Source organism: Callorhinus ursinus, unplaced genomic scaffold (genome assembly GCF_003265705.2).
Source record: "Callorhinus ursinus isolate GAN/ISIS: 27379988/994484 unplaced genomic scaffold, GSC_fseal_2.0 scaffold2, whole genome shotgun sequence".
NCBI classification, from domain to species: Eukaryota; Metazoa; Chordata; class Mammalia; order Carnivora; family Otariidae; genus Callorhinus; species Callorhinus ursinus.
In genome coordinates this window covers 30,905,428-30,932,393 of record NW_027397064.1, presented here as the reverse complement: position 1 = coordinate 30,932,393, position 26,966 = coordinate 30,905,428, and the positions used below count along the sequence as shown (strand labels likewise).

Sequence of the window (26,966 nt, the reverse complement as noted above, 5' to 3'; positions counted from 1 at the left end):
ACGAGCAGGGGGAAGGGCAGAGGGGGAGGGAGAAGCAAACTCCCTGCTGACGGCAGAGCCCGACTCAGGACTCGATCCCAGGACCCTGAGATCATGACCTAAGCCAAAGGCAGACGTTTAACTGACTTAGCCACTCAGGCGCCCCTTGAGTGCACCTTTTATGAAAGCCTTGTGATTTATTATATTGGAAAGCTTCTTATTTATTTAATGTTTTACTTCTTTATTTAAAGTAGGCTTGATGCTCAGTGTCGGGCTCGAACTCATGTCTCTGAGGTAAGAGTCTCATGCTCCACCGACTGAGCCAGCCAGGCACCCCTACTGGAAAGCCTTTTAGTTACCAGACTTAGTTACAGAGAGGTTCAGCCAAGATTTAAAAAAAAAAAAAAAATTACTATAAAGACGGTGACTGAAGTTTTTACCTAACCAAGAATTTGTTGTACCAGGATTTTCTGTGTGGTCCTCAGTGAGGACCACATACACATTTTTACTACTGTGCATTATCATTTGTGAAATATATTTTTCTAATCTTTCATTTTATAATTTTGCCAAAGAAAGTATAATTATTCTACAGCTTATATTTCCAGATTTATAGATGATTAGGTCTGTGGTACTTAAATTTTGGTGTGCATAAGTATTAACTGGGAAGCTTAATAGGAATACAGATCTTGAGCCTTATGAAAATTCTGACTCCAAAGAGCTCAGGCATTCTAATTCTTCGCGAATTCCATGGTAACCTGCATATACAAATTTAAGAACCATTGGGTTAGGGGCATTTTATGCCTCTTTAAAGTCTGTCTTCTTTTTGGAAGCCATTTCCTATAATATATACTATTTGTTCTATAAATATTTTAGAATTAATTAATAGACAAACAGGGACTTAATTTACTGTGCATTTATTTACCTTTCACTTAATTGCTCATTGTATTTGATTGCAGGAATCATGGAAAGATTAAGCAATAATTGCTAAAATGTTTCTCCCCTAATTTAGGCTCTCCCAAAGTGTAGATATTGTTTTGATTTTGTGCTCTTAATCATCCTTAAAATTCAGAAAAATAATACAAGAATTAAAGGGTTGAGGGAAAAAGGGTTTATTTACGCAATAAAACATGAGTTGGTCTGTTGATCTGTTATATTTTGTCCTGTTAACTACTTAGTACAGTTTTACAGAAATCAGAAATCCTATAGATAAATAACTGTTTTAAATCTAGTTATGTTTAGGGGCTCCTGGGTAGCTCAGTCGGTTAAGCATCTGCCTTCGGCTCAGGTCATGATCCCAGGGTCCTGGGATTGAGTCCCACATCGGGCTCCCTGCTCAGTGGAGAGTCTGCTTTCCCCGCTCCCTCTGCGGCTCCCACCACTCATGCTCTCGCTCTCTCACTCAAATAAATAAAATCTTAAAAAAAATAAATCCAGTATGTTTAACTGTTTTTAAAATTTATTTATCTTAGAAACAGAGAAAGAGAGTGCATGGGTGTGTACACGCAATTGCGGGGAGGGGTAGAGGGAGAAAGAGAAAGAGAATCCCAGGCAGACTCCAAGCTGAGCACAGAGCCTGACACAGGGCTTGATCTCATGATCTCGAGACCACGACCTGAGCTGAAATCAAGAGTTGGAAACCCAACTAACTGAGCCACCTAGGAGCCCCTAGCTCTTGATCATTATAGGCAAGCACTGGAATGTTTTGGTTGAATTTTTTTTTTTACTAGGAGATAATCTCTGATGATTAATTTAATGTTTATTTTATTTTAAATTTAATGTTTAATAGCTGCCAATCACAGAATGTGTTTCTGTTTCCAGAGACCTCACTTTTTAAAAAAATTCCTTAAAAAATTTCGAATAGGTTTTATGTTGTATAGCAGTTTCGTTTTATATAAAAATTTTGTCCATCACCCAGTTACCCCATCTCCCACCCCATCCCCTCCAGCAACCCTCAGCTTGTTTCCTCTAATTAAGAGTCTCTTATGGTTTGTCTCCCTCTCTGATTTTGTCTTGTTTTTCCCTCCCTTCCCCTATGATCCTCTGTTTTGTTTCTTAAATTCCACATATGAGTGAGATCATTTGTTAATTGTCTTTCCCTGATTGGCTTATTTCGCTTAGCTTAACACCTTCTAGTTCCATTCATGTCGTTGCAAATGGGCATCTGCTGTATTTTAGATAAATAGTTTTTTTCAGTGTCACAGCGTCTCAGAAGAAAAATTAATAGACTGTTTTATTATGCCAAGAAAAAGATAGGTGATACTAGATACAGAAAATGTTGGCATTATGTGTCCTGTGTTGTCTTATAAAAATGGGATAAAAATGAGGACCATATTTTAATTAAACACCACTTACTGACCCACTCACTGCTTTAAACAACACATATACTATGCCCTCACGGAGAATGTACAGATGCTGGCTTTTCTATCAAGGCCTTTCAATATAGTTGAGAAACACGTCTAGATAAGGGAACTGTAATTTCAAAGAGCAAAGTGAAAACTCTAAAACTATGTGTTTTAATGTCAACAGTATGTACAAAAACCAAACTAAGAATCTGCATATGAAAATAAAAACAAACCTGAAAAGAAATAATCCAAAATGTAAATAGTTGCGAATGGTTGGTTGTAAGAATATTTCTGATTTTTGTTTCTCTTTTGTTTCTACTTTGTGATATTTTTCACTTTTTCTATAATAAATAATTGCTAACCAGCATGTACTTCTTAAACATTCTGTTTAGAGTAGCTAAATTGTGGTTGAGGTGTGTTTCACATTCTTAGTGGAGAAACAGTTATGTAACCATATTGATTTTAAGTTTTAATAAATGTCATTTATATTTCCTTTGCTAACATGTATTTTCAAAATTCGACCTGAATAAATGAGCATACATTTTTGTCACTATTCATATGTAATAAATATTCTTTTTTTCCTCACAGAAATCTATCTAATGTGGAAGAAATTGGGACTTGCTCATATATTAATCATGTCATCACTATGACAACACTCTATATTCAGCAAGTAGGTGAATTAATATATTCCTTTTGTTGCTTTACTGAGAGTAACTAAGTTTTTTAAATATTATAGTAAAGTTAAATGTTTTTAGAGGATGTAATAATCGAGAAATGAATTAAAATTTCCATTAGGTACTATATAGTTCAGACATCTTAAACATATTATCTAAAAATAGAAAAGCAATTATTAATATATTTTATTTTAGTTAAAAATTAAAGTGTTTTATAAATGGCTTTTTACAGTGACGTACTTTGTCAATTTATATATTATATATATTACATATTATTTATCATCAAATATCCATCTTATTGAAAACTTTTTTTTTTGCTATCCATTCGAAACTCTTCCTAGGCCATACTAAAAATTGAAGGATTATATTCAGTCCATATGAATAACTGACCCTTTAGATGCAATTGGAACATAGGCTTATTTGAATAAAAATGATTTATTAGATAATTAATGAAACATGTCTTTTAATGATGTAGATATATTATGCAGTTTAATATTTTTAACTAAATATAATTTTCTGTTTAACTTTACTTTCAGTTAAAAAGCAAAAAAAAAGAGAAGGAATTGGCAGATCAGACAGCTATTGAAGAATTTGTGATCCATGCATTGGCGTTTTGTGAAAGTTTATATGATCCATATCGGAATTGGAGGCATAGAATTTCAGGGTATGTCTTATATACCTTATAATGTTCATTTAAAACCTGAATGTCATAAATATATGTAATTCTTCAATGCAGGTCTTATTCTCTGTGAAAGAAATATGTAGGATGTGTGTAAGACCCCTATCTTTATCTCTGACCCCTATCTATCTCTGTTGGAAGTAATGAATTAGTGAAAATTGCCACTTCCAGATAATAAATTTACTCTAAACTTTTATTTTGTAATGCTAATAATCTGATAGGAAAATTTCAAAGCACGGTAACATCAAGTGGAGTATACATATTTTTCAAGGAAAGTTCTCTTTTTTTAAGCTCATTTCATAGGATGAAAATGATTTTAACAATATTTTGTCTGCTTTTAATTGTGGAGCTTGTGTCAGCTAGGGTCTGGTCAAGAAAACGGTAATCATACCAGGTATTTGAAAAAGATATAATTGAAGGAAATTGTTAAATAGGTATTAGAGAACTCAAAAAGCAAGTAGGGATACTGATGTAATACAGAGATAGTGACTTCAGGAAGCAGCTACTTCCTTCGGGGTATGGGACAAAAGGAAGAGACTGGAGTTATCAGAGAAGAGGTCCTGCAGCTGGGTCTCAGACCTCTGATGAAAGAGCATTGCTTAGCTGTGCAGGTATCACTGAGCAGCCAGGAGCATAGGCTGGTGCTGGAATTGCCAAAAATAACCTGAAGACAAAGAACCAACTGTTGGCTGGTAAAAAAATAAGGAATCACTTTCTTTTTTACCCTTAGCCTTCCAGGCTCCATTTAGTACGCATTCTTGGTGAACCCAACAGTGGAATACCTGGAAAAAGAGAAGTGTGGTTTGCAGAGTGCTTGTCACAGCATGACAAAGCAGATAGAATATAGGATGATGGGTTTGCAGTTTAGTGACAGTAGTATAATTACCAGTTCAGGGCTCACAGAGAAGAGTTTTGAACTCATATCTTTATTACCTGTGGGCACAGAATAGGAAGAGTTGTATCATGAACTACAGTCACGTAGCTTGTTTAGGTCTCCCAAATCTGCTATATTTTCAATTTCAAGATTTTTCCATTTTCATTTTTAATTTAACCCAACCTATTTATACCATCGCCACTTCCTGCAGCTTTTCACTGCTAAAATGTTTGATCTTTATAGGCTTTTCAGGTTTTTTAGGGTCTTATACCCTCACTTTGAGTAGCCACCATTAGATGATGGTGAAGAATTGATTAACTGAGAGAACATTTATGTAGACTATATGGTAATACTTTGTATGTTCTATGTAGTGATATTTTATTGAAATAACAAATCCAATAGTAATAGTAAGTAAAAAGTAGATATAAATAGGAACAGGTACTCTAGTTATTAAATATAACAATCCTGTCTACTTATTTATACACTGGCTTTCCTTTATACATTGAGAGAAGTTGTCTTTATTAAGTTTCTCCATAGAAACAGAACCAGTAAGGGTGTGTGTGTGTGTGTGTGTGTGTGTGCGCGCGCGCGCGTGCGTGTACGCGCATGCATAGAACAAGGTTTATTATAAGCAGTTGCCTCATGTGATTTTAGAGGTGGACAAGTCCAAATGTGGGCTGTCAGGCTTATGACCCAGGAAAGCCAAAGTACAGTTACAGTCTGAAAGCTGGCAGATAGAAAGCCAATGTTCTAGTTCTAGTCCAAATGTAGTCAGGCTGGAGACCCAGAACTGATGATGCAGATGAAGTCCAAAGACAGTCTGCTGGAGAACTCCCCCTTGCTTAGAGAGACCAATTTTTTTGTTCTACTCAGTCTTTCCACTGATTCATTGAGGCATTTTGTATAGGGTAATCTCCTTTTCCATATTTCACCAATTTAAATGTTAATCTCATCCAAAAACACCCTCCCAAGTTGACACATTAAATTAACCATCACATTGCCCTAGTAATTTTCTTGGCTGTTCATTAATGGAAAGGAACTAATGACCTTCTGAATGCTTCCTTTTCTCCCCTTTCCCACCACAGGAACAATATTGTTTTTCAAAGAAATATTGCAACTTGAACTAGGGTTAAAAGGTACTGTCTGGCAGGAGTCCTGCTTTAAAGAATAGATAAAAATAGTTTGTATTTATTATATCAAAATACCAACCTTAGCAGTACCTAGCTTTTGCTTATAGTGCACTTACATTGTTGGGAATTCATGACTCTGAAATTTGTGTCAAGTAAACAGTTCTTTTACAGTTTACTTAGTATTGAATACTTCCTTTTCAATTGAGCTTTAATATGTCTCTTTTCCCAGAGAGAAAGTACTTTGAATTTTCCTTGGCAAAGATGGTTTGTCAGTCAGGATAAGACAGATGGTGTTGCAATAACATACAAGGGGTTAGAATAACAAAGGTTTATTTCTTGTTCATGCTGTCTGCCATTGTTGGCAGGAAGCCCTCAGTCATGACAGTCACTCAAGATCCTAAGCTGACAGAGGAGCAGGCATCTAAGGCTTTGCTAGTTACCACCCGAGAGAAAAGAAAGCTCTGAAATGTCTCACATTAGCAATTTAATGCTCTCACCTGGTCATGACACATCTTACTTTCATTCAGAATTCGTTGGTCAGAATTAGTCCCACATCCCCCTCTACCACAGTGAAACCAAGAAGTTCTACTTTGACTAGAAGGGGTAGACGTGGAAATAATTGGCAGACTGCACTGTCACTACCTTTTGCCTCTGCCTGAGCACTACTTATGACTCTGAAGATTGAAAGAGGCACATAACTGTTCCATTTGTAGCCTTTCTACTCATTTATCACTTTGGTTCTCAAATAATCAATGTTCTATTTTGTATCCCCAAAAAGGCTTATAATATACAGAGGGGAGGGGTTCCTTCTTGGCTGCTGCTTTCCTCATTGCTGCCAGGACATTGCTTAACTCCTCTTTCCTCTTGGCATGGAGGTGTGTTTCCGCATCTTTCTTGATGAACTTGAGGGCACTCTTGTCCTTGGAGACCTTGAGCAGCTCCAAGGCATACTGCTCATATGGGGTGAAGCCCCTGCACCTCTTGGATCCTGCCACGCACGAACTTTGCTCACATTCTTTGTCACCTTGTGGCCCTTGTTGAGGCCCATGGCCATAGGGTAGTGGAGAGCCATCGCTGCTGCTCCTCCATGGCTCGCTTGGTGGAAGCCAGTGTTCTCTTTTGACACTGATGCTAGAGATTTCTTGAGGAAATTATATCCCTTCCTTTCACTCTTGCTACTTCCCCATCCTCCACCTCAGATCTGTCAGTAATGGCAAATCTAAGATAACATTTTAGGTTTTGAAACAATGACAAAGTTTTTCTTTATAGACAGAAAGACATATACAGAAAGAGGCACATGAGATCAGTCTGAAAATGACAGAGGAGAGGTTTTAAAGGAATCTTAATAAGAACAAAATGAATTTAAAGTTGGGGGAATGAGAGAAGATATAAAAAAGTAGATCTGATAACTAATTAAAACCAATAAAATTGGTAAATGAAAACAAAAAACAACTTTTGAGAACCAAAAACAAGAAGATATTTAAATGCTATAGTATAGAAAGAGAATTCTACATATATAAAGTGGCAGCAGGAAGAGGAACAAAGAGTAGAGCATGGGTGGTGGCATTTCATGAGTGTGTGTAATATACATGCCAGGAATTATGCTGGAAGCTCTCCTATTATCTTTAATAGGCATAACAATTTTGCTGGTAATACTAGGAACTGCTTCAGAGGTAAACAGTAAAGCAAGGGTTCAGACTTGGTTTCTTTGACTTTGATAGGGAAATGAAACATACTACAAATAAATCATGGAATTAGGAAACATCTGTAGCTCATGGGAGACCTATACAAGGGAGTGTTAGCAATAACTTATACCTTATACATTAATCTAATTCTGAAGCTAAGTGAAAACATGGAATGTATATATTTTCTTACATACTATTTGTGTTTGTTGCTTACCCAAACAACTAAAATGGAAGACTATTTTAATGAATAAAAGGAAGGAGTGTGGGACAACATTCTTTAAGAATATCATAAAGGCTGTAGAAATGTTTCAGATTGAGAGAGGGAAAAGAGATATGACAGCTAAATGTAATATCTGGACAGGGAGCTGTACTGAGAGGGGGAGAAAATGCTGTAAAGGATACTAATGGGTCAGTTAACAAAATGGGATTATATATGGTAGATAAATGTTTTATATTAGTGTTAAATGTATTAAAATCTATAATTATGCTGTTATTGTGTAAGACCATATCCCTATTCTTAGCAGGTATTCACTAAAGTATTTAGAAGTAATGTGCCAGAATATACATAATTTCCCTTTAGATGTTCTGGAAAATGTTATATGTGAGAATGCATGTATATATAAATATGTGTGCACTGTATAATATGGGGAGAGAGTGAACAAATGATAAAGTGTTTGGGATAAAATTTTAACAATGAACCTGGGTAAGATATATTTGAAGTTCTTTATACAATTTTTATTCTTGCAACTTTTGCAAGAGCTTGACTTTATTTCCAGATTAAAAGTTTAAGAGAAATAGTTATGTCCTAGGCATGATGGCAGCACAAAAAAGAAGCACAAAATAATTGACCAAGGGACATGAACTTAGAAAACTAGATGCAAACACATTTTACAGCCCTCAGAAGTTGGTATGGGTATGTATTAGCCTCTGCTAGGTGGTGCCACATGCTTGACCCAAATATCAGATAATCAACAAGGAAGTATGCTGTGATTTAAAAATGGTACAACACTAACTTCATTTTTAGCTGTTCTGTCTTACCCTTTTGCAGATGTGTAGTGTAAACTACTTATGTTTTAATGTTTGTGTTACATAGAATAGTTTCACCCCTCTTATTCATGTTAGTATATTAAATTTTACTACAACAATATTGGTCAATTTTAAAATTTTTTTTATTTTACTAAGATTTTATTTATTTATTAGAGAGAGTGAGTGAGAGAGAGAGAGAACACAGCAGGGAGAGGGAGCAGACCCCTTGCTGAACCAGAGAACCTGATGTGGGACTTGATCTCAGGACCCTGGGATCATGACCTGAGCCGAAGGCAGATGCTTTACTGACTGAGCCACCCAGGCACCCAGGCATTTTTTTTTTAATCATTTTTTTTAAGATTTTATTTATTTGAGAGAGAGAGACCACAAGCAGGGGGAGCGGCAGAGGGAAAGGGAGAAGCAGGCTCCCTGCTAAGCAGGGATCCCAGGACCCCAGGATCATGACCTGGGCCAAAGGCAGATGCTTAACTGACTGAACCACCTGGGTGCCCCATAATGGGGAATTATTTATGTTCATATGTTACATCTAATACATGGCCTTTAGAATAAGTCATTATTCACAAATGGCAGGAGTACATTTTTACTATGTTACTAAAGTGAGAATGCTTACTGTTTGTAGCACAGGATATTTGGATAGGATATATCCAATCTGTTGATTCATACTATAACTTATAATAAATGTGCCAAATATAAACAATGCAAATAATCTCATGGAAAAACCTAACTGAAAGCTAAATCGTCCTTTTAAAATTAATTTTTCTACGACATTACTGAATTCTTTTAAAGGCGTCAGTGAATTTTTAATTTGAAACTCCAGTAATATTTGTATTCTCTTAAAGGCATAAAAAAATCTCAATACCGGTCTTAATTAAATAGATCCAATAATATTCTAGGATATTATTAAATTAAAGTATTAAAATAAATACACAAGGGGCGCCTGGGTGGCTCAGTCATTAAGCGTCTGCCTTCAGCTCAGGTCATGATCCCAGGGTCCTGGGATCAAGCCCCGCATCAGGCTCCCTGCTCAGCGGGAAGCCTGCTTCTCCCTCTCCCACTCCCCCTGCTTGTATTCCCTCTCTCACTGTGTCTCTGTCAAATAAATAAATAAAATCTTTAAAAAAATAAAATAAAATAAATATACAATATGGTAATTCTTCTGCCTTCTCCACAATAGAAATAGACACAGATTTGGGGGCACCTGGGTGGCTCAGTTGGTTAAGCATATGCCTTTGGCTCAGGTCATGGTCCCAGGGTCCTGGGATCGAGTCCCGCATCACGCTCTCCACTCAGTGGGGAGCCAGCTTTTCCCTTGCCTGCAGCTCCCCATGCTTGTGTGCACACACTCTCTCTGTCACATAAATAAATAAAATTAAAAAAAAAATAGACACGGATTTGGAAAGCATTTAGTAGCAAATGGTGTCTAATACAATTTCTAGTGAATCTGGCTATTAGATCTGGATCTTAGAACCTTTTATTCTGTCATTACTGAGCAGCTGTGTCTATCTTACTTGACTTAATCTGTGGCCAATTGACTTTCTAGCTTTAAATATAAGGAAAATAATTTTAGTATCTCAATTATGGTTGTTAAAAAGAAGTCCTCTTAATCCATTGCTTTATCAGTAGATCATATTTAGACATATAGAATTTCTTTGTGGCTGTTTTTCAAATATTTTCCTTTTTGCTGGCTTTATCTAACAATATTAGGAGTTTTTCCAGGGCACAAAAAAAGTGTCTGAGTTCTTTGTTTTTTGTTTAATTTTCTGCAGTCAACTGGTCAGATATATCATTTTAACAATAGCTTTTATTCCCCAATCCCTACACTACCATGCCCATTTAAGAGACTAATTTTGTGTTGAACTGAAATGATCTTGGTAAAAGCACATGCTATATGTGTTGGCCTTGCCATAGTCTGTAGAAATATTTCAGCCATCAAAACTACTGGAATTGTCATTAAAAACAAAAATAATTCCCTGGGCACCTGGGTGGCTCAGTCAGTTAAGCATCTGCATTCAGCCCAGGTCATGATCCCAGGGTCCTGGGATTGAGCCCCGCACCATGCTCCCTGTTTGGGAGCCCGCTTCTCCCTCTCCCTCTGCCCTTTTCCCCCAACTTGTGCTCGCTTGCTCTCTCTTTCTGTCAAATAAAAAATAAAATCCTTAAAAAAAAAAAAATCCCAGCGCATACTAGATCTACATTAATTTAAAATGGAAGAAGGCAGTGGAATGGATACTTTGTGTCCAGATAAAATTTCAGAAAGTGGCAAAGAGTGGCCTGATTTCTGATGAATTTCATTTGCCCTGTAGTAATAAGCTACAGCCTTAGGTGTCAAATTAGCAGTACTGTTGAACAAATAATCTTACAGACTGGAAATTTTAAATGCCTAGTTCCTTTTTTCTGTTTCTAGTTCTTTGGAGACTTAACCTGGCTGCATGTTTCACCATTAAGCATTTAAATTTTTTTTTCTTAATTCAAAAGAAGAAATCCTTTGATTGGTGAGCATTTAAATTATAGGCTAGACTTCCTTTTCAAGATTATATCAATCTTAGAGATGTATTGTTCAATATATAAATAAAAAGTAATATATTAAATTTATAGTTGTTTCTGTAATTATGCCATCTCTACTCACCATTGTTATAATTTGGTATTAACTTCTTTTTAATAATAGACGAATCCTTAGTACTGTGGAAAAGAGCAGACAGAAATATAAACCAGCTTCTCTCACAGTGGAGTTTGTCCCTTTCTTTTATCGTAAGTATTGATCCTAGTTTCTCTTTGATTTTGATGTTACTCTGATTATTCTTTATTTTTATATTCTTCTGATTCTGCTTGATTCAGCTTTCTGTATTTGTAAGATAAAGATTATAAGAACCTATCACTGGAGTACTTGATTCATATTTTGCTGTGATTAGTGTTCTTCTCTAATTTTCTGTTCTGAAAGTGTTTTTTTTTTTAATGTTATGTTAATCACCGTACATTACATCATTAGTTTTTGATATAGTGTTCCATGATTCATTGTTTGCGTGTAACACCCAGTGCCCCGTTCAGTCCGTTCCCTCTTTAATACCCATCACCAGGCTAACCCATCCCCCCACCCCCTCCCCTCTAGTTTGTTTCCCCTCAGTTTGTTTCTCAGAGTTCATAGTCTCTCATGATTCGTCTCAGAGGGGGAGATGAAAGGGGTTTTATTTTGAGAAGAGCTTAATATTATAATGACTGTACTATAGACCTTCTGAATTTTTACTGAAATAAACTTAAGAGGGGCACGGGGGCCCAGCTGGTATATGGCCACAGCCTGGGAGCCTGAGGCCAGGGCCTCCTGCCCAGGAACTACCTAGCTGGGCTGTGAGCTGGTGGTGGGCTCAGGGATGAGGCCTCCCTTTTGCCAGTTGGGGCTCTGTAGAGCCGAGTGCGGCTTTGGCCCAGGCCACATTTGCGGTAGGGAGCTAACAGGCCCACTCACCCCACAGGTGGATGGCATAGGGGCAATAGTGATGGACACCCTAGAGGAAGAGAACTTTGCACTGTCCTTCTCTTCTACCTCTGATACAGAATTTGATGCTATGGTTGGATTTTATTATCATGGATGAAGAGTTCCATTTATTAAAGAAAATTTGTATGGACAAGCACTCCCAGGAGAGTTTGAAGACATGGGAGATAATAAACGTACCTACACACCTATTTGTAATGAATATATTTCTTTGGTAGAAAAGTATAATGAAGAACATCTGCTAGAACAGATTCCTGGATTTAACATGGTGACTTGCACAGTATCTTTACAGCACTGTAAAGAGAAAGTAGCTGGTGACATATTGGACATGCTGTTCATGTTTACAGCTTTTCTGGCTTTTAAAGAAGTGTTTCTGGGCTATAGAGCAGAAAAAGAAGGCTGGGGACTGGGTTTAAGCAGCACTTTAGTGGTGACATAGTTGTGCAACTCATCTTTATCAGTTTCCCAGACCGATCTGAGGCTGTAGGGCCCACCTCTGGGCGGTGAGATCTTTCTGGGTGTGCTAGCCCATTAGACTGGGGGAGGCTAAAGCTAATGTGACAGAAGAATACATCTTGGAAAGAGTGACTCTGTTTTGCAACTGTTCATTAATGTTGGGTTGAAAAGAAAATTACCTGACCCTCCTGGGACCTGTTTCTCTTGAAATACCTTCTTGTATTCAGTGACCCTGGTACTGCTCCCCATAGTAGACACCTTTCTCAGGGGCTTTTGGGTCGGGAATTGCTGTACTCCCATGAGTCAGGCTCTTCTAGAGCAGTCCCAGGGCCAGCATTCCACCTGGGGGCTTCTTCCCTAGCATACATGTTAGTGTGTTGGTGTTTGAAAACTCACCATCACCAGCCCTCTTTGGCCCAACAGGCTTTGCATGTCCCAACAGGCATTTTGTACACTCAGGTTTTCATATGCATCAAAATTTCAGTCCTGCAGCCTCATTGGGGTTTTTGACTGGGAGTATTTATCCAGGATGTTAAGCCAGCTGATCATCCTGAAGTTTCTGAAGCTCCTACTGTAACAGTTAGTCTTGGCTATAGGAATCAACTGAGAGAGGTGTCCTTTACCCAAAAGCTACATGTGAATATCAATTTCTAGTCTTATATTTGCAATCCTTGTATCACTATCTTCTGCTGGTCCTGATGTAGTTCCACTGTTTCTTGAACCTCCTTTTAAGCATTTTTGAAAAAAATATTTTTATAGATGAATACTCAGGCTGACGTAGTAGATGTAATCTTGGAACTTCCATGATTACCCATTTAAAGATCAAATTAATATATGCTGTGTGCTTTTTAGTTATTAGTACCATGAAAGCAAAAATGCTTTCTGCCTTGGTGTTTCTATTTTAGTGAACACCAATAAATGTATACTTATGCTGGAGGTAAGTTAAAAAGTATCCTTTTCTTATAGCATGTTAAGTGTTTGTGTAGGTTTGCTAAAACCCTTTCTGTATAAGTCAGTTCATTAGGTTTTCTGTTGAGGTAAGGAGTTCCTTCTTCCTCTTACGGGTGTAACCAGCTCAGTATGAGTTTGCTTTGATTCAGTAGTATTTGAAAGAACATTACTGACCAGAAAACATGATGTCACATCTCTAGAAAGAAGAAAAAACATAGTTGTTGAATTCCCAATGTGTTCTGTTTCTTTCCCTAGCCATATATCTGTGTGTGTGTGTGTGTGTGTGTGTATGTATATAAACTTATTACTTATTTTTTTAAACCTTTAAAAGGTTTAAAAGTGTATATATGTATATAAATTTATTACTTACTTTTAAGGTTTAAAAATACACACGTTTAAATATAAGGTTTAAATATACACACATGTGTATATTTTTATATACACACATATATGTATATATGTATATAAATTTATTACCTATTTTTAAACCTTTTTAAAGTAAAAATTCTGTACTGAATTTTTACTTGGCTGTTCTGGTTTTAAAGGATGAGTTATAGGTTATGTGTTTTTTAATGTGTTTTCACTTATTAAATACTTCTGTGAGTAAAAAAAAAAACTTACAAGAAATTTGGCTACTATAGGTGTGACCTATGTGGATTTAGTTTTCTTTCTTAAAAAATGGTTGTGCCATAGTTCGAGAATATAGAAAATATTGCTGAATATATACAAGGAATACCTTGTGTTTCCTACTCATATTTGTCAGATCTTGCCATAACATTTTACCATATTGGCTTTTGTTTTCTTTCCTTTTTTCCTAAGAATTAAAACAAGACAGAAATAGTCCGTTGTTTGAGTGCTTGGTGAAGATGATTGCAGCGTCCACTCTGACCAGCAGTAGCGATATCGGCTTCAGCTACATAATCAAACTAGGCTGATTTCTGGATTCTTTTTTTTTTTGTTACATATATCTGCCCTTATGATATTACCACACTGTATTGATTATTGTGACTTTATGCTAAGTCTTGAAATCATTAAGTCCTTCAACTTTGTTTTTCTTCAAAAATTTTTTGGCTATTCTGGATCCTTTACATTTTTATATGCATTTTAGAAGCCAGTTTTTAAATATTTTTACAAAAACACTTGCTGATATATTTGTTTGGGATTGTATTGAATCTAGGAACCATTTTAGGAGAATTGGTATCTTAAGAATACTGAGACTTCCAGTGGTTGAATCTGATAAACTCATTATTTGTTACTTATTCAGTCAGTATTTTGTAGTTGGCAGAATATAGGTTGTGCACATATTTTGGTAGTTTATCCCAAAGAAGTTATCATAAGTACTTGTAAATGTGAAGTCTTTAAAATAAACTATTGTAGATTTTTAAAAAATCCTATCTTTGATAATGACATTTCCCTTTTTACCCATGGTAATATTCCTTGCCTTACCTTGATAATATTCTTGCCTGCTTTGTCAGATACTAATATAGCCACACCAGCATTCTTATGATTAGAGTTTACATGGTATATCTTTTTATATCCTTTATATGTTTTCTGTGTGTCTCCTGTGGCTGATTAGAACTCTGTCTTCTTGCAGCTCTGTGTAAAATCTGACAGTTACTCAGCTTAAAACTTCTTGGTAGGTTTTTGCCTGTCTTGTGGGATTTCACAGTATCATGTAAGAACTGATACTTTGACTCAAAGTGAGCCCTACTAATATTTCTGGAGTGCTTCTTCTACTCCTGTACTGCTTCACAAATTCCAGTTACCTAGGCCTCCCCAAAGGTTTTATCTGTCTCCTAACTTAACAAATAGCCATCTTCTTTTAGGGTTCCCCTTTTCTGTGCAGTTGTTCAGAACATGTCCACAACAGGAAGCTGAGATAATCGTTGAGCTTACCTTGTTTCTCTTGAGAGAAGGAAAATTTCTAGAGTGCATAAATTTCTACCTATTTTGTCTAGTTTTCTAGTTATTTCAAGCAGAAAGCCATGTATAGTGATAGTGACAGTTATTCCAACAAAGCTGGAATCATTGAATTTTTTAAGTATAGATTTCTATGAATACATTTACCTCAAAGCTATTTCTTTTTGGTAATGTTTGTTATGTATAAAATTGGAAAGAATTCTGTTATTATACCTTCTCTATATATGTAACGATATATGCAAAAATATTCATTACTGGGTTATTAGACTATCAAAATGAAAAGGAAAATCATAAAAGTTTATCAGTAGAAAACTGGTTAAGTAAATTAAGGTATATCATTGTAGTGGTCCTAAAAATGAATAAGGAAGATGTTTATGTTAAGATGTAATAATACCCAGTATATATTAATGTTAAAAAAAAAAAAAACATGATGCAGTGGTATATGTATAGCTTTTTTTTTTTTTTTTAAGGTGTGGGGAGCTTGGTAGATTGAGGAATACGTTTGAGGGAGACTGACTTTTCCTTGTCACAGTTCTTTTATGCTGTTTTAATTATTTGTTATGTGCATGTATAACCTTTTGAAAACAATAAAATACTTTATAATGTTAAAAGAAAGGTTATTATTGGTACCAGAATTTTGGAATGTTTGCCCTGAAGTAAACCCAGGAAATCTTTTTGTCCAACTCTTCCAATTTTATAATTGACTAATTATAGTCAATTATACTAATAAGAGGAAGTAGTAGTAAAAAAACACATCTAATTTTATGTCAGATTTCAGTTAGCTTCTAGCATTGTCACTTAGCAGCTCTATAACTTTAGATAAGACATTTCATTTGCTCATTTATAAATGAGGGCAAAATATTCTCATATGGAGTATTATGAGAATTAAATGAGGTAACATAAATAAATTATCTAAAATACTACCTGATTGATGGTTTTCTTTTCCTTTACTATGAAAAAATGCATATCAGCCTTGCCTTTTAACAAACTTTAGCCTTTTAATAGTTTTTAATGTTTCAGTGTCAGACATTCCTTAGAAATAAGTCATACTGTGAAAGAGAAATCTTACTTGTTTATTTGTGTATTATATTCACAGAGTGTTTTCAGGAAAGTGAACATCTCAAGGAAAGTCTTAAGTGTTGCTTATTGCATCTCTTTGGAGCCATTGTAGCCGGTGGGCAGGTGAGGAAAGTGTTGAAAGTTAATATTTAAAACAGTAGTTAACAGTGCAAAAAGTTTTCTGTGGCTTATTTAATGTATTCCTTGTTGTTTTATAATTTCATGAACCACATGGATATTTTTCTGGGTTTATAACTTGTTTAAAACTAATCTTTTAAAACTTCTTTAAAAACCTAAGTGATAATATTAGCACTAACAATAAAATTACTGCCTAAATAACCATATTTAACAATTTTTTTTATTGTAAGTTCTTAGTTGTGTTGACTTTCAACTGCTAGTTCTTACTTTAGAATATAAAGTCAGCCCTTGTTAGTCCACATGATGAAATCAAACTCAAAATTAAATATATATGAATTAAACATTCTTCTGTCTACTTAATTTCTAAATGCATATATACAAGGTTTATATGCATTTTTTTCAACAAACCCAAGTAACTTTTTATTACTCAAAAGAAGGAAATTCTAGTAATCTTTATTTCTTTATTTTTGGAGGTGAGCATCTTGAAAGTTTTCTGTGGTTAACTTTGAGTATAACTACTAGTTGAAAACAGGATTATAGTTTGGAAAGAACATCCTATATGTTTTCTTTAAGCACACAGTTTAGATCAGAAGTTTCTAACACTTTTTGTGCTGCCTATGCTGTTGACAATCTGTAAAGCCCCTTGTTGGAATATTTCAAATGCATAAAATTAAATACATAAGATCGCAAAGGAAACTAATTATGCTAAAATGCAGTTACTAAAATATTAAGATAAATTTGTAACATAGGAATGTGTTTTTATAACACTAAAGAGATATAGCAGCAAGTCTAGTAATAAATGTAATTTCAAAAAAAAGACAAACATGATTTTCAAGACATTGCAGCTAGAATATATGAAAATATATAGGATTTCTTTTGGTAACAAAGTTACAGATATTGCTAATAATACTATTTGGGTTTCCTAGTGGGCTACCTTGCCTTTCCTCTTCACTCTAGTAGAAGAGTCTTTTTTTTGTGAGGGGGATAATGACTAGAATCTTATTTTTCAGTTTGTTTGCTTTGTCACCTTCCTTTATTAGCTGATATTCTTCTTTTGCATCAGTATCTACTCATTTCCGTTGTTTCTCTGCTACTAAAAATAAGAATAAGTATACATGAATAAAATTGGAAATGACATTGTTTTTGACTAGTGGAGAAGCTGGTTGGATCCCATTACCATTTTGAACACAGAGACTTGTTTTTGTTAGTGCCCAGGGGTAATGAAGCACTGAGAGACCTCCAATAATTAAAACTCACATAGAATTCAAGTAGCTACTAGAAGGCCAATTTATTATTTTATGTATTAAAAATGCTCAAAATCCTTATAATCAGGTTATAGCTGTAGTTATAGCTGTTTTGAGGTCAGAAATTTATTGAATATAGAGTAAATACAAGGATATTTAGATGAATTGAATATCTAAAGGTGTAAGAATGGCCTTGTCATAAACAGCAGAAAAATTGAAGTCCCGTGACTGGTCTCCCTTCTCCAGGCATCATGCCTAGGCTTCCCATTGGCATATTTGTTGTTTTGTGTTATGTTAAGAGGATAGGCTTTGGAGACAGACTGACATAGGTTTGAATCCCATGTCCATCTCTAACCAGTTGTGTGACCTTGGATAAACTGTTTACATGTGTTTTAGCTTCTATATTTACATGTGTTTTAGTTTATTTATTTATAATATGGAAACAGTAACAATTACAAGATAGTCCTAAGGACCAAATGACACATAATATATGTAAAGTGCTTATAAGAACTGAGTAAGTCACAGGTCTGTCACTTAGATGTGTGATTCCCGTAATTAGTAGTAAATACTAAAATTATAACAGCTTAAGATAGAAGTTTACTTTTTTTCCCTCATTAAAAAAAAAATAGCAGTAAGCAGTCCAGAGTTAATCTGATGGCTCTAGGATCTTCAAGGATCCAGGTTCCTTCTGAATGTCAATTTGTTATTATTTCTTTTGCGACATGATTAGCTTCTAGAGTTCTGGCCATTTGCATTTGTATTTTGGGCACAAAAATGGAGGGGAGATGAGGAGGGAGACAAATGGCACATGCCAACTATCTTTAAAGGAGATACTGAAAAGCTGACACTCATCTTTTTTTTTATCTCATTTGCCAAACTCCATGAGATAACTGCAAAAAAGGAAAATACGTCCAGATAAAAAATTTGATAAAACGTGCTTCCTCAGCCTCCTTGGCAACAAGGGAGGTTAGGAAATGTAATCTTTATTTCTGGTAGCCACATGTCCAGTAAAATATCAGGCTTCTTTTTATAAGGAAGTGGAGGAAAATGGATGTTGGGTGTTCTACTGGCAGTTTCTCCCATTGTAGCACTTGTTATTGATATTATTTATTATATTGATAATAAGCTCTAATGGCCTAAAGTGCTGTTACTTTCAGATGATTTTGCATAATTATGTTTGGATTCATTATATATCAGTTTAACAGTTTTAGGCAATATGTATTATTTACAAGTTTAATGGATCACCTCGAATAGCTACCAATTATTTAGAATTTCAGAAATATGTTTGTAGAATCAGAGTCAAGCCAGTCCTCTAATATATCTATATTTGGGGTGGATTTGCTATAACCAACACAAAACCCTAGAGAAGCTTAACCAAATTGAGGGTTTTGTTTGTTTTTTGTTTTGTTTTGTTTTGTTTTTATGTTGGCTCAAGAAAACCAGATGTAGGCAGTTCTGGGCTGGTATAGCAGCTCCATGGTATCCTCAAGGACTAAGTCCTTTCACATTCCTGTTCTGCTTTCCTTATTATAATTCTTGGGTTTTGTTTCTTCAAGATTTAAAGGTGGCTTCAAGCATTGTATCTGCATTCCAGGCAGGAAAAAGATGAAAAGGCCAAGAGCAAAGGGTTCTTCTGTTTTTATTTGTAAAGTTATATTTACCTCATAGTCTACCGGCATATATTCTTGACCAGAACTATGTCATATGGCTACCCCAGCTGCAAAGGCGGGTGGTAAACAAGTTTTCTATGTGGGCAGATTGCTTTCTGAATAAAAATGAAAATCTAGTAATCTAGCACAGTACTTACTTACAGATTATAAGACTTAATACGCATAAAACACTAGCAATGTCTGTCAAAGTATGTGATAAAATTTTTTATGTTGATTTATTAAAAGAAAAAGTCTGCAGATTTATTAAACTTTACTTTTGCAAACATACAGAATTTCAGTTAGATTTGGGTTTCATTTTTATTCTCTCTCATGTTTCAGAGGAATGCTTTGCAAGCAATTTCTCCAGCCACCATGGAAGTTCTTATGAGAGTTTTGGCAGATTGTGATTCCTGGGATGATGGAAATCCTGAAGAAGTGGGTAGGAAGGTAGAACTTACTCTGAAGTGCCTTACAGAAGTAGTACATATCCTTCTCACTAGCAGCTCTGATCAGCGTCAGGTGGAAACCAGCACTATTTTGGAGAACTATTTTAAATTGCTAAATTCGGATCATTCAGCTTTACCTAATCAAAGGAGGTCCAGACAGTGGGAAAGCCGGTTCATAGCTCTGCAGATCAAAATGCTGAGTAAGTATTATATAAAGTTTATTATACTGTTTTCTCTGAGTCTGTTTTTTAAGACTCATTTGAAATTCAAGGCTATCATATAGAAGTATTGATTGTTTAATTCAGCTATTGTGTGACTTTAGATTTTGACTTCAGAATAATTAATACGGACTCAATTTGTTTACAACATCTTTGCTTTAACAATGACAAAATTGAGCCTCTATTGTTTTTTGAAAGTGTGATCGATTAAAAGCATCAATGTTAAAAAGAAAGTCAGCTATTATTTTCAAATTCTAGGAAAAGTAAGTTTTCAGGAGGTGTCATTTGCATTGTCTAACTCATAGCAAGAGTCACATATGACAATTTTGTATGTCCTTCTATAAATCTCTATAGATGTCACTTTAACATCTATCCTTTCTCTAGAGGACCTCTGTTTTATTTTGTTTTTTTCGTTTCTCTTGCCCTCTCTTTGTGTTTGTTGGTTTGTGTCATTCTTTGCTTATATATCTCTGTTTTTCTCTGTAAGCTCTTTCATCAATATATGTGATTTCTTACTGTATTCCCCTGTTAGATTGATAGTACAAGTATTCTTAATTGAGAGCTTCTTTTTATAGAAATAAAATATTTTCATTACAGCTGTACTAGGAAATGTGGATAAGTAAAAAGTTTTTTATATTTTACCACCCAGACATAACCAACATTAATGGTTTGTTGTACAGCTCTAGAGACTTAAAAACATGGTTGTGTAAGGGTGTGTGTGGTGTCTAATTTAAAAATATTAGACACCAGAATCTTGGTGAAACTTGATCCCTTACAATGCACAAGAGACTTTGTTTCTGTAGGAAAATAAGATTCATTTTGTCTAGTTTCTGTTCTTTTATAAAATATGTTTTATAATTGTTATAAATTATAACTTTATAAGAAAGTTTGAGTCTATATTGAATGGACTTATTTGTTAAGAACTGTTGTATTACTTATGCTGATTATCCCTTGATTTCTGAATGAGAATATCTGTTCAGTAGGAAACAAGAGCAAACCATCATCATAAATAGATTGATTTCCTAAGTCCCATTTTCTTAATGGCTACATGCTAATTTTATACTGTATAAATGAGACTGTTGCAAAACATAACCAGGTGTTACTTATTAATAGCAAGTTGAAAACCTCAGTTAGTTATACTTGAGCATTATAATGGAAGAATAACTATGTAAATCTCTGGGAGATATATATCACTCTTATGTATAAAAATTTAAATATTTTTAATAATAAATTATAAAAATATTCATTTTTCTTAACAAGTAATAAGTACAGTTTTTTTTCCACCCTCCATCCCTATTTCTTCCTAATTCATTTACATCTGTCAGCTGAAAAGCCTAAATTAAAAATATAGCCAAAGTAAATGTTTCTGTGATCCCAAATTTTCCACTTTATAAATGGATGATTTTGTTTTTATTTTCCTAGATACCATCACAGCCATGTTAGACTGCACTGATAGGCCTGTTCTTCAGGCCATTTTTCTTAACAGTAATTGCTTTGAACATCTCATACGACTGTTACAGAATTGCAAGGTATTTTTCTATTCCTATTGTCTTTGATTTTAGAAAGCTCTTATTTTGTTTATGCTTTGATTCAAATTTAAACATATTATTACTGATTTTCTTTTTTATTATGGTAAAATACACATAAAATTTACCATCTTAACCATTTTTAAGGGTATAATTCAGTGGTATTAAATACATTCACATTGCTGTGCAACTATCACCACCATCCATTCTCCATAACCCTTTACATCTTATAGACCCATTAAACAATTCCACATTCTCCTCTCCCTCCAACCCCTGGCAACCACCATTCTACTTTCTGTCTCTATGATTTTTGATTAAGTACCTCATGTAAGTAGAGTCATATAGTATTTGTCTTTTTATGACTGGCTTATTTCACTTAGCATAATGTCCTCAAGATTCATCCCTGTTGTAGCATATTGCAGAGTTTTCTTCCTTTTTTTAGGCTGAATAATATTCCATTGTCTGTAAATGCCACAGTATGTTTACCTATTCATGTGTTGATGGACTCTTGTTGTGATTCTACCTTTTGGCTATTGTGGATAAAGCTGCTATGAACCTGAATATACCCATATCTCTTTGAGTCCCTGCTTCTGTTCTTTTGGATATATTCCAGAAGTGATATTGCTGGATCATATAGTAATTAAATTTTTGATATTTTGAGGAACCACCTTACTGTTTTCCGCAGTGGCTGTGCCATTTGATGTTCCTGCCAACAGCGCATAAGGGTTCTGATTTTTTCACATTCTCCTTTTTGATAACAGCTAATGCTAATTGGTGTGAAATGGCATCTCATTGTGATTTTGATTTGCCCTTGATGATTAATGAGACTGAGCATCTTTTCATGTGCTTATTGGCTATTTGTATATGTTCTTTGGAGAAATGTCTATGCAGGTTCTTTGTGCATTTTTTAATTGGGTTGTGTGTTTTTTGTTGTTGAGTTTTAAAGTCTTTTGTTGTGCATTGTTAAAATTTGGTGTATTTGATGCATATACTTTTGTGCTTTTGTTTCATGTAAGATGATTTTGTTTGCATTTTCCTGTGTTACGATTTTAATATCTACATAATATTAAGTAGATGTACCATAATTTACCTAACTATTCCCTATGGCAAATACTCAACTTATTTCCATAACTCCTTCAAGTTCATAGACTAGAATTCTATTTCTAGTAGAATTCCTAGGTCAAAGGGCAAACATGCTTTTTTAAAATTAGGGAACATTATATAAAAACAATTTGTAAATTGGGGAATATAGAAAAGTAGGAAAATAGAAATACTGTTAATGTTCTTGATATATACTGCTAATTTGCTATTATTTTTCTTTTTTACTAGTTTACATTTGTAGCAGATTTGTGAGCACATAATAACTAATATCTGATTATTTTATTTTCATAAATTTCAGGATGGTATCAGAAATTTTTTAGAATGCTTCTTGAAAAGCCTTTGAAAATGGAACCACTTCAAAGAGCTTTTACTTTTCTATTTGAGGTATTCCTTTCATGGAATCTGTGCTGAAAAATGCTAGGGTTTCATTCTGATTTTGTGAGGATATCCCAAAAGGAGGATTTTAATATCATCAGCTCCTCGAATTTTTTCACACTGTTAGGAGAGTTACCCATGAAAGCATTTATGTCACTCTGTTGCTTAGCTTATAGCAGAAAGATTAAAGAAATAGTATTAAAAAAATAAGGAATATATTGATGAAGTAAATAGGATGAATATTTACAAAGTCAATGAAAGTACTACCACTAGAGAGTGAAGATGCCTCCCCCCACCTTTTAAACATTATTCTTGGGAAAGAAATCCTAGGGAGATGAAAACAGCATAAGAAACTTTATAAAACCTTTTGTTTGTTGTTTAAAAAAAAAAAGCAATGTGTTTTTATCAGTTACAAAGGCAACTTCATCAAGACAAAATCTCCCATGTATAAGAGAACCTGCCAGTCACACATTATAGAAGAGTAAATCACTAGGATAAAATGTAGTTCCTACTAAAATTGATTAGTGTTTTTCTTCAATATGTGAAACTCAGATATTTTAAAAAATGTCATATCATGGTCAACAGTATCTTTTTAAAAAAGTGTAAAGCTTTTTGGCATAGCGGTCATGATGTTGAGCTAATATTTGCTCTTTCTACTGTCGTATAGGCCAGAGTTTCTTATAATTCAGATCTGGAGACTTGCTGACAGTCCTAGTGTTTTAAAATTTAATTATTTGATAGCATTTATCACATTTTGTTTTGAGACAGGAAATGTTAGAGAAGAAACCCATTTCAGAGGGGAAAGCCAGGCTTTGAGACCCTACCCTTCTCTGCTGGAGGTGGTGTTCTAGGCAGGATATTCTAGTCAGAATCACTATAAACTCATCACTAAACATTACAGTTACTAAGTCCTAACAACATGGAAGAACCTTTAAAATAAAATGCCCAACTCTTTTATTATACAAATGAAGGAAATAGGTCCTAAGAGATTAAATGATTAACACAAGGTTAATACTGTTCCATGATGGAGCCAGGATTTCTTATTCAGGTATTCTGACCCTGAGTTCACTGGTTGTATATAATTTTGTTGTATTGGTGCTTAAGGTCAGTGGAAAAATGTTTTCTGTGTATTAAATATAGGAGGAGTACAGGTTTTATTGATAAATACATTTGATAGAGATAGGTTAATATGATTCCTAAATGTATAAAAATGTTCGGAATCTTGTGAAAACTTAAGTTCTTAAATATATTACAGGATGCTACAGATGACTATGATTGACTTCTGTTTGAATTATTTTGTTAGTAAGGAATAAATAATTTATTCTATTTTACATAGTAATACAGAATCAAGACAACTGTTGTTTATTCAGACTCAGAGGAAGCATTGTCATCTAAAGCTTAAACATTTTATGAAGTACATGGAAAACTAGGCTGACTGGTGTAGTTTCTGTGCTTTCTTTTTTTTTTTTTTTTTAAAGATTTTATTTATTTATTCATGAGAGACAGAGAGAGAGAGAGAGGCAGAGGGAGAAGCAGGCTTCCAAGGAGCAGGGAGCCCGATGCGGGACTCGATCCCAGGACCCTGGGATCATGACCTGAGCCGAAGGCAGACGCTTAACCATCTGAGCCACCCAGGCGCCCTCTGTGCTTTCTTTTTGTATGAGATTCACCAGCCAGTTTATGCATTAATTTCCTTATGTATTTGTTTAAAGACCTTTAGTTTGTCAAAATGAGTTTCATCATACTGTGAAGTACTTAGAATATAATTCAGTGAAATCATACATTTAACTTTTCTGATAGCTATGATGAACCTTAAACATTTGAGAGTTGTTTTGTGTCACCATGTTGCATTTTGGAAGGGGGATATGCTTTGAATTAATGTAAAAATTATTTTTAGGAGCAGTCCAAGGTATTTGGAGTAATGAGAAGAAAATAACAACAAATTTCTAGTAGCAAAGAGAAGGGTTCAAAACCATAACATTTACTTTAGCATTCTGCTTGGAGTTTTAATCAGTTTTTTAAAAAAAATATAGATGTTGCAATGTATTATAAATATGTAAAGTTCTATTTGAGGACTTAAGTCATAAGATTCTGGAAAGCTGTTGATACTATTGTCTTGTTTACATTCCTTAATTTATTTTCTTCACTTTCTTCCTTTCCTTCTCCACCTCTACCCCTGAAAATCAACTACAACAAAAAATTTATCACTACAGCAGTCTTGGTAGGAATGAGAATTTATGAAAGAAACAACTAAGGGATGCTTTGTGGAAAAGATGGTTGGGAGTGGATACATAGAATGGTATAGTTGAAAGGTTGATTTTGGGAGTTGTACCTGCCTGGATTCATACACATTGCCTTATTTGAACAAGTTTCTTTTCATTTTTTTAAAGTAGATTTTTATTTCAATTCTAGAGCAATAATATAGATTTTGGAGGAAAAATGAAATATAAAAATATATTTTCTTAATCTTTTTGTAAAACATGTATGTATATATAAATATTTAAATTTTAAAAACTTTGGCAAAATACCCATAACAATATTTCCATATATATTTTTAATGAGGGTATATTTTTCTTTACAAAATTGGAATGCCAGTGAATATTTTTGTATCCTGCTTTTATATGTATTATATCATGAGTCTTTCCCATATACCATCATATATTTTTCAAAACATTGTTTTTAATGACTGCAAATATTTCAACCCAGCAGTTCTCAGAGTATGGGGCCCCCAAGATCATTTTAGGGAATCTACAAAGTCTAATCTTAACATTTCAGTTTGAGGCTAGATTTTTTTTCATAAACTTGAATCAAAACGTCATAACAGTCTGAATGCAAAGTAGATATTAGAGTTCATCTGTCTTCTATCAAGTCAGACTTTTAAAGAGATTGCAAAAATGTAAAAGCAGTGCCATTCTCACTAATGTATATTTGAAAAATAAAGGTTTTTTTTCATAAAAATGTGTTATTTATGTCATCATGTAATATTGAATGACTAAACAAATATTACTTAAATGTTTTGATTTTAATTTTTCATGTGTAAATATTGAGAGATGTAACCCCACATAAATAGAAGTTCTTTGGGGTTCTCAATAATTTTTAAGACTGTTAAGTGGTCTTGAGGCCAGAAAGTTTAAGGACTTCCCTTTCAGCATATGGATGAATCATAATTATTTAACTATTCTACTATTTAAGGATATTTGGGTGGTTTCTTACTTTATGCTATTGTAAATAAAGCTGAAGTGAGCGTCTTGGTTTTAAAATCTTGGTGTGAGTTTCTGACCGTTTTTAGGGTAGATGTCTAGAAATGCAGTTACTGACAGAGTAATTTTAAGATTCTTTTTTTTTTTTTTAAAAGACATTTATTCAGCGTCATGATCAGACTATTACATTTAGCAATCAACAGCATGGGTGCAAAAAAAAAAGTCTACATTAAAACCCTTTGTTGGAATGCTTTACACTTTCCACAGAACAGAAACTAAAATAACCTGTTATACAATTAGTCACAAATACAGTCCTCGAGTTTTTTGCCCATACACATGAGTATTGTCTAAAACATGTCTTCTTTGTAGCAGCTAGGCCCTGCCACCACTGTGCTTGGCTGAGTTCACAAATCTCTTGTAACCTGTAGCTTCCCTGTCACTTCTCTGGCTCTCCTCTCCTGCTAAGCTTTGTTTCCTGGCAGTAATTAAAACCTTCTGCCACTGCCATAGCTACTGCTGCTGCTGCTGGAACCACCATAGCCACCTTGGTTTTGTGGTTTGGCAAAGTATTGGCCTCCACCACCATAGGGGCCAGAGCTTCTGCCTCCAAAATTTCCTCCTTTCATGGGTCCAAAATTTGAGGATTGATTGTTGTAATTGCCAAAATCATTATAGCTTCCACCACCTCCAAAGTTGGCTTCCATCATTACCAAGTCTGTTATAGCCATCCCCACTGCCACCATATCCACCACCACCTCGACTGCCACCAAAGCCACCTTGACCACT

General features: G+C 34.6%; 1 protein-coding gene and 2 pseudogenes across 14 annotated transcripts in view; 2 read left to right on the top strand and 1 right to left on the bottom strand.

Annotated features, from left to right (window-relative positions):
- Positions 1 to 26,966, top strand: part of NBEAL1 (neurobeachin like 1) — a 190,060-nt gene that overhangs the window by 29,084 nt on the left and 134,010 nt on the right. For 12 of the 14 annotated variants that reach the window (XM_073879880.1, XM_073879860.1, XM_073879871.1 and 9 more), the window contains exons 5-10: positions 2,910 to 2,991; positions 3,532 to 3,659; positions 11,076 to 11,158; positions 16,321 to 16,406; positions 19,654 to 19,960; positions 21,401 to 21,507. In XM_073879880.1, the coding sequence (XP_073735981.1) occupies positions 2,910 to 2,991; positions 3,532 to 3,659; positions 11,076 to 11,158; positions 16,321 to 16,406; positions 19,654 to 19,960; positions 21,401 to 21,507 (793 nt within the window). Of the gene's footprint in view, positions 1 to 2,909; positions 2,992 to 3,531; positions 3,660 to 11,075; positions 11,159 to 16,320; positions 16,407 to 19,653; positions 19,961 to 21,400; positions 21,508 to 26,966 lie in introns of those variants that run through there. The other 2 variants (XM_073879885.1, XM_073879889.1) reach the window with 2 other exon arrangements.
- LOC112836210 (large ribosomal subunit protein eL36-like) lies at positions 6,428 to 6,750 on the bottom strand (annotated as a pseudogene).
- On the top strand, positions 11,902 to 12,384 carry LOC112836195 (ADP-ribosylation factor-like protein 2-binding protein pseudogene; annotated as a pseudogene).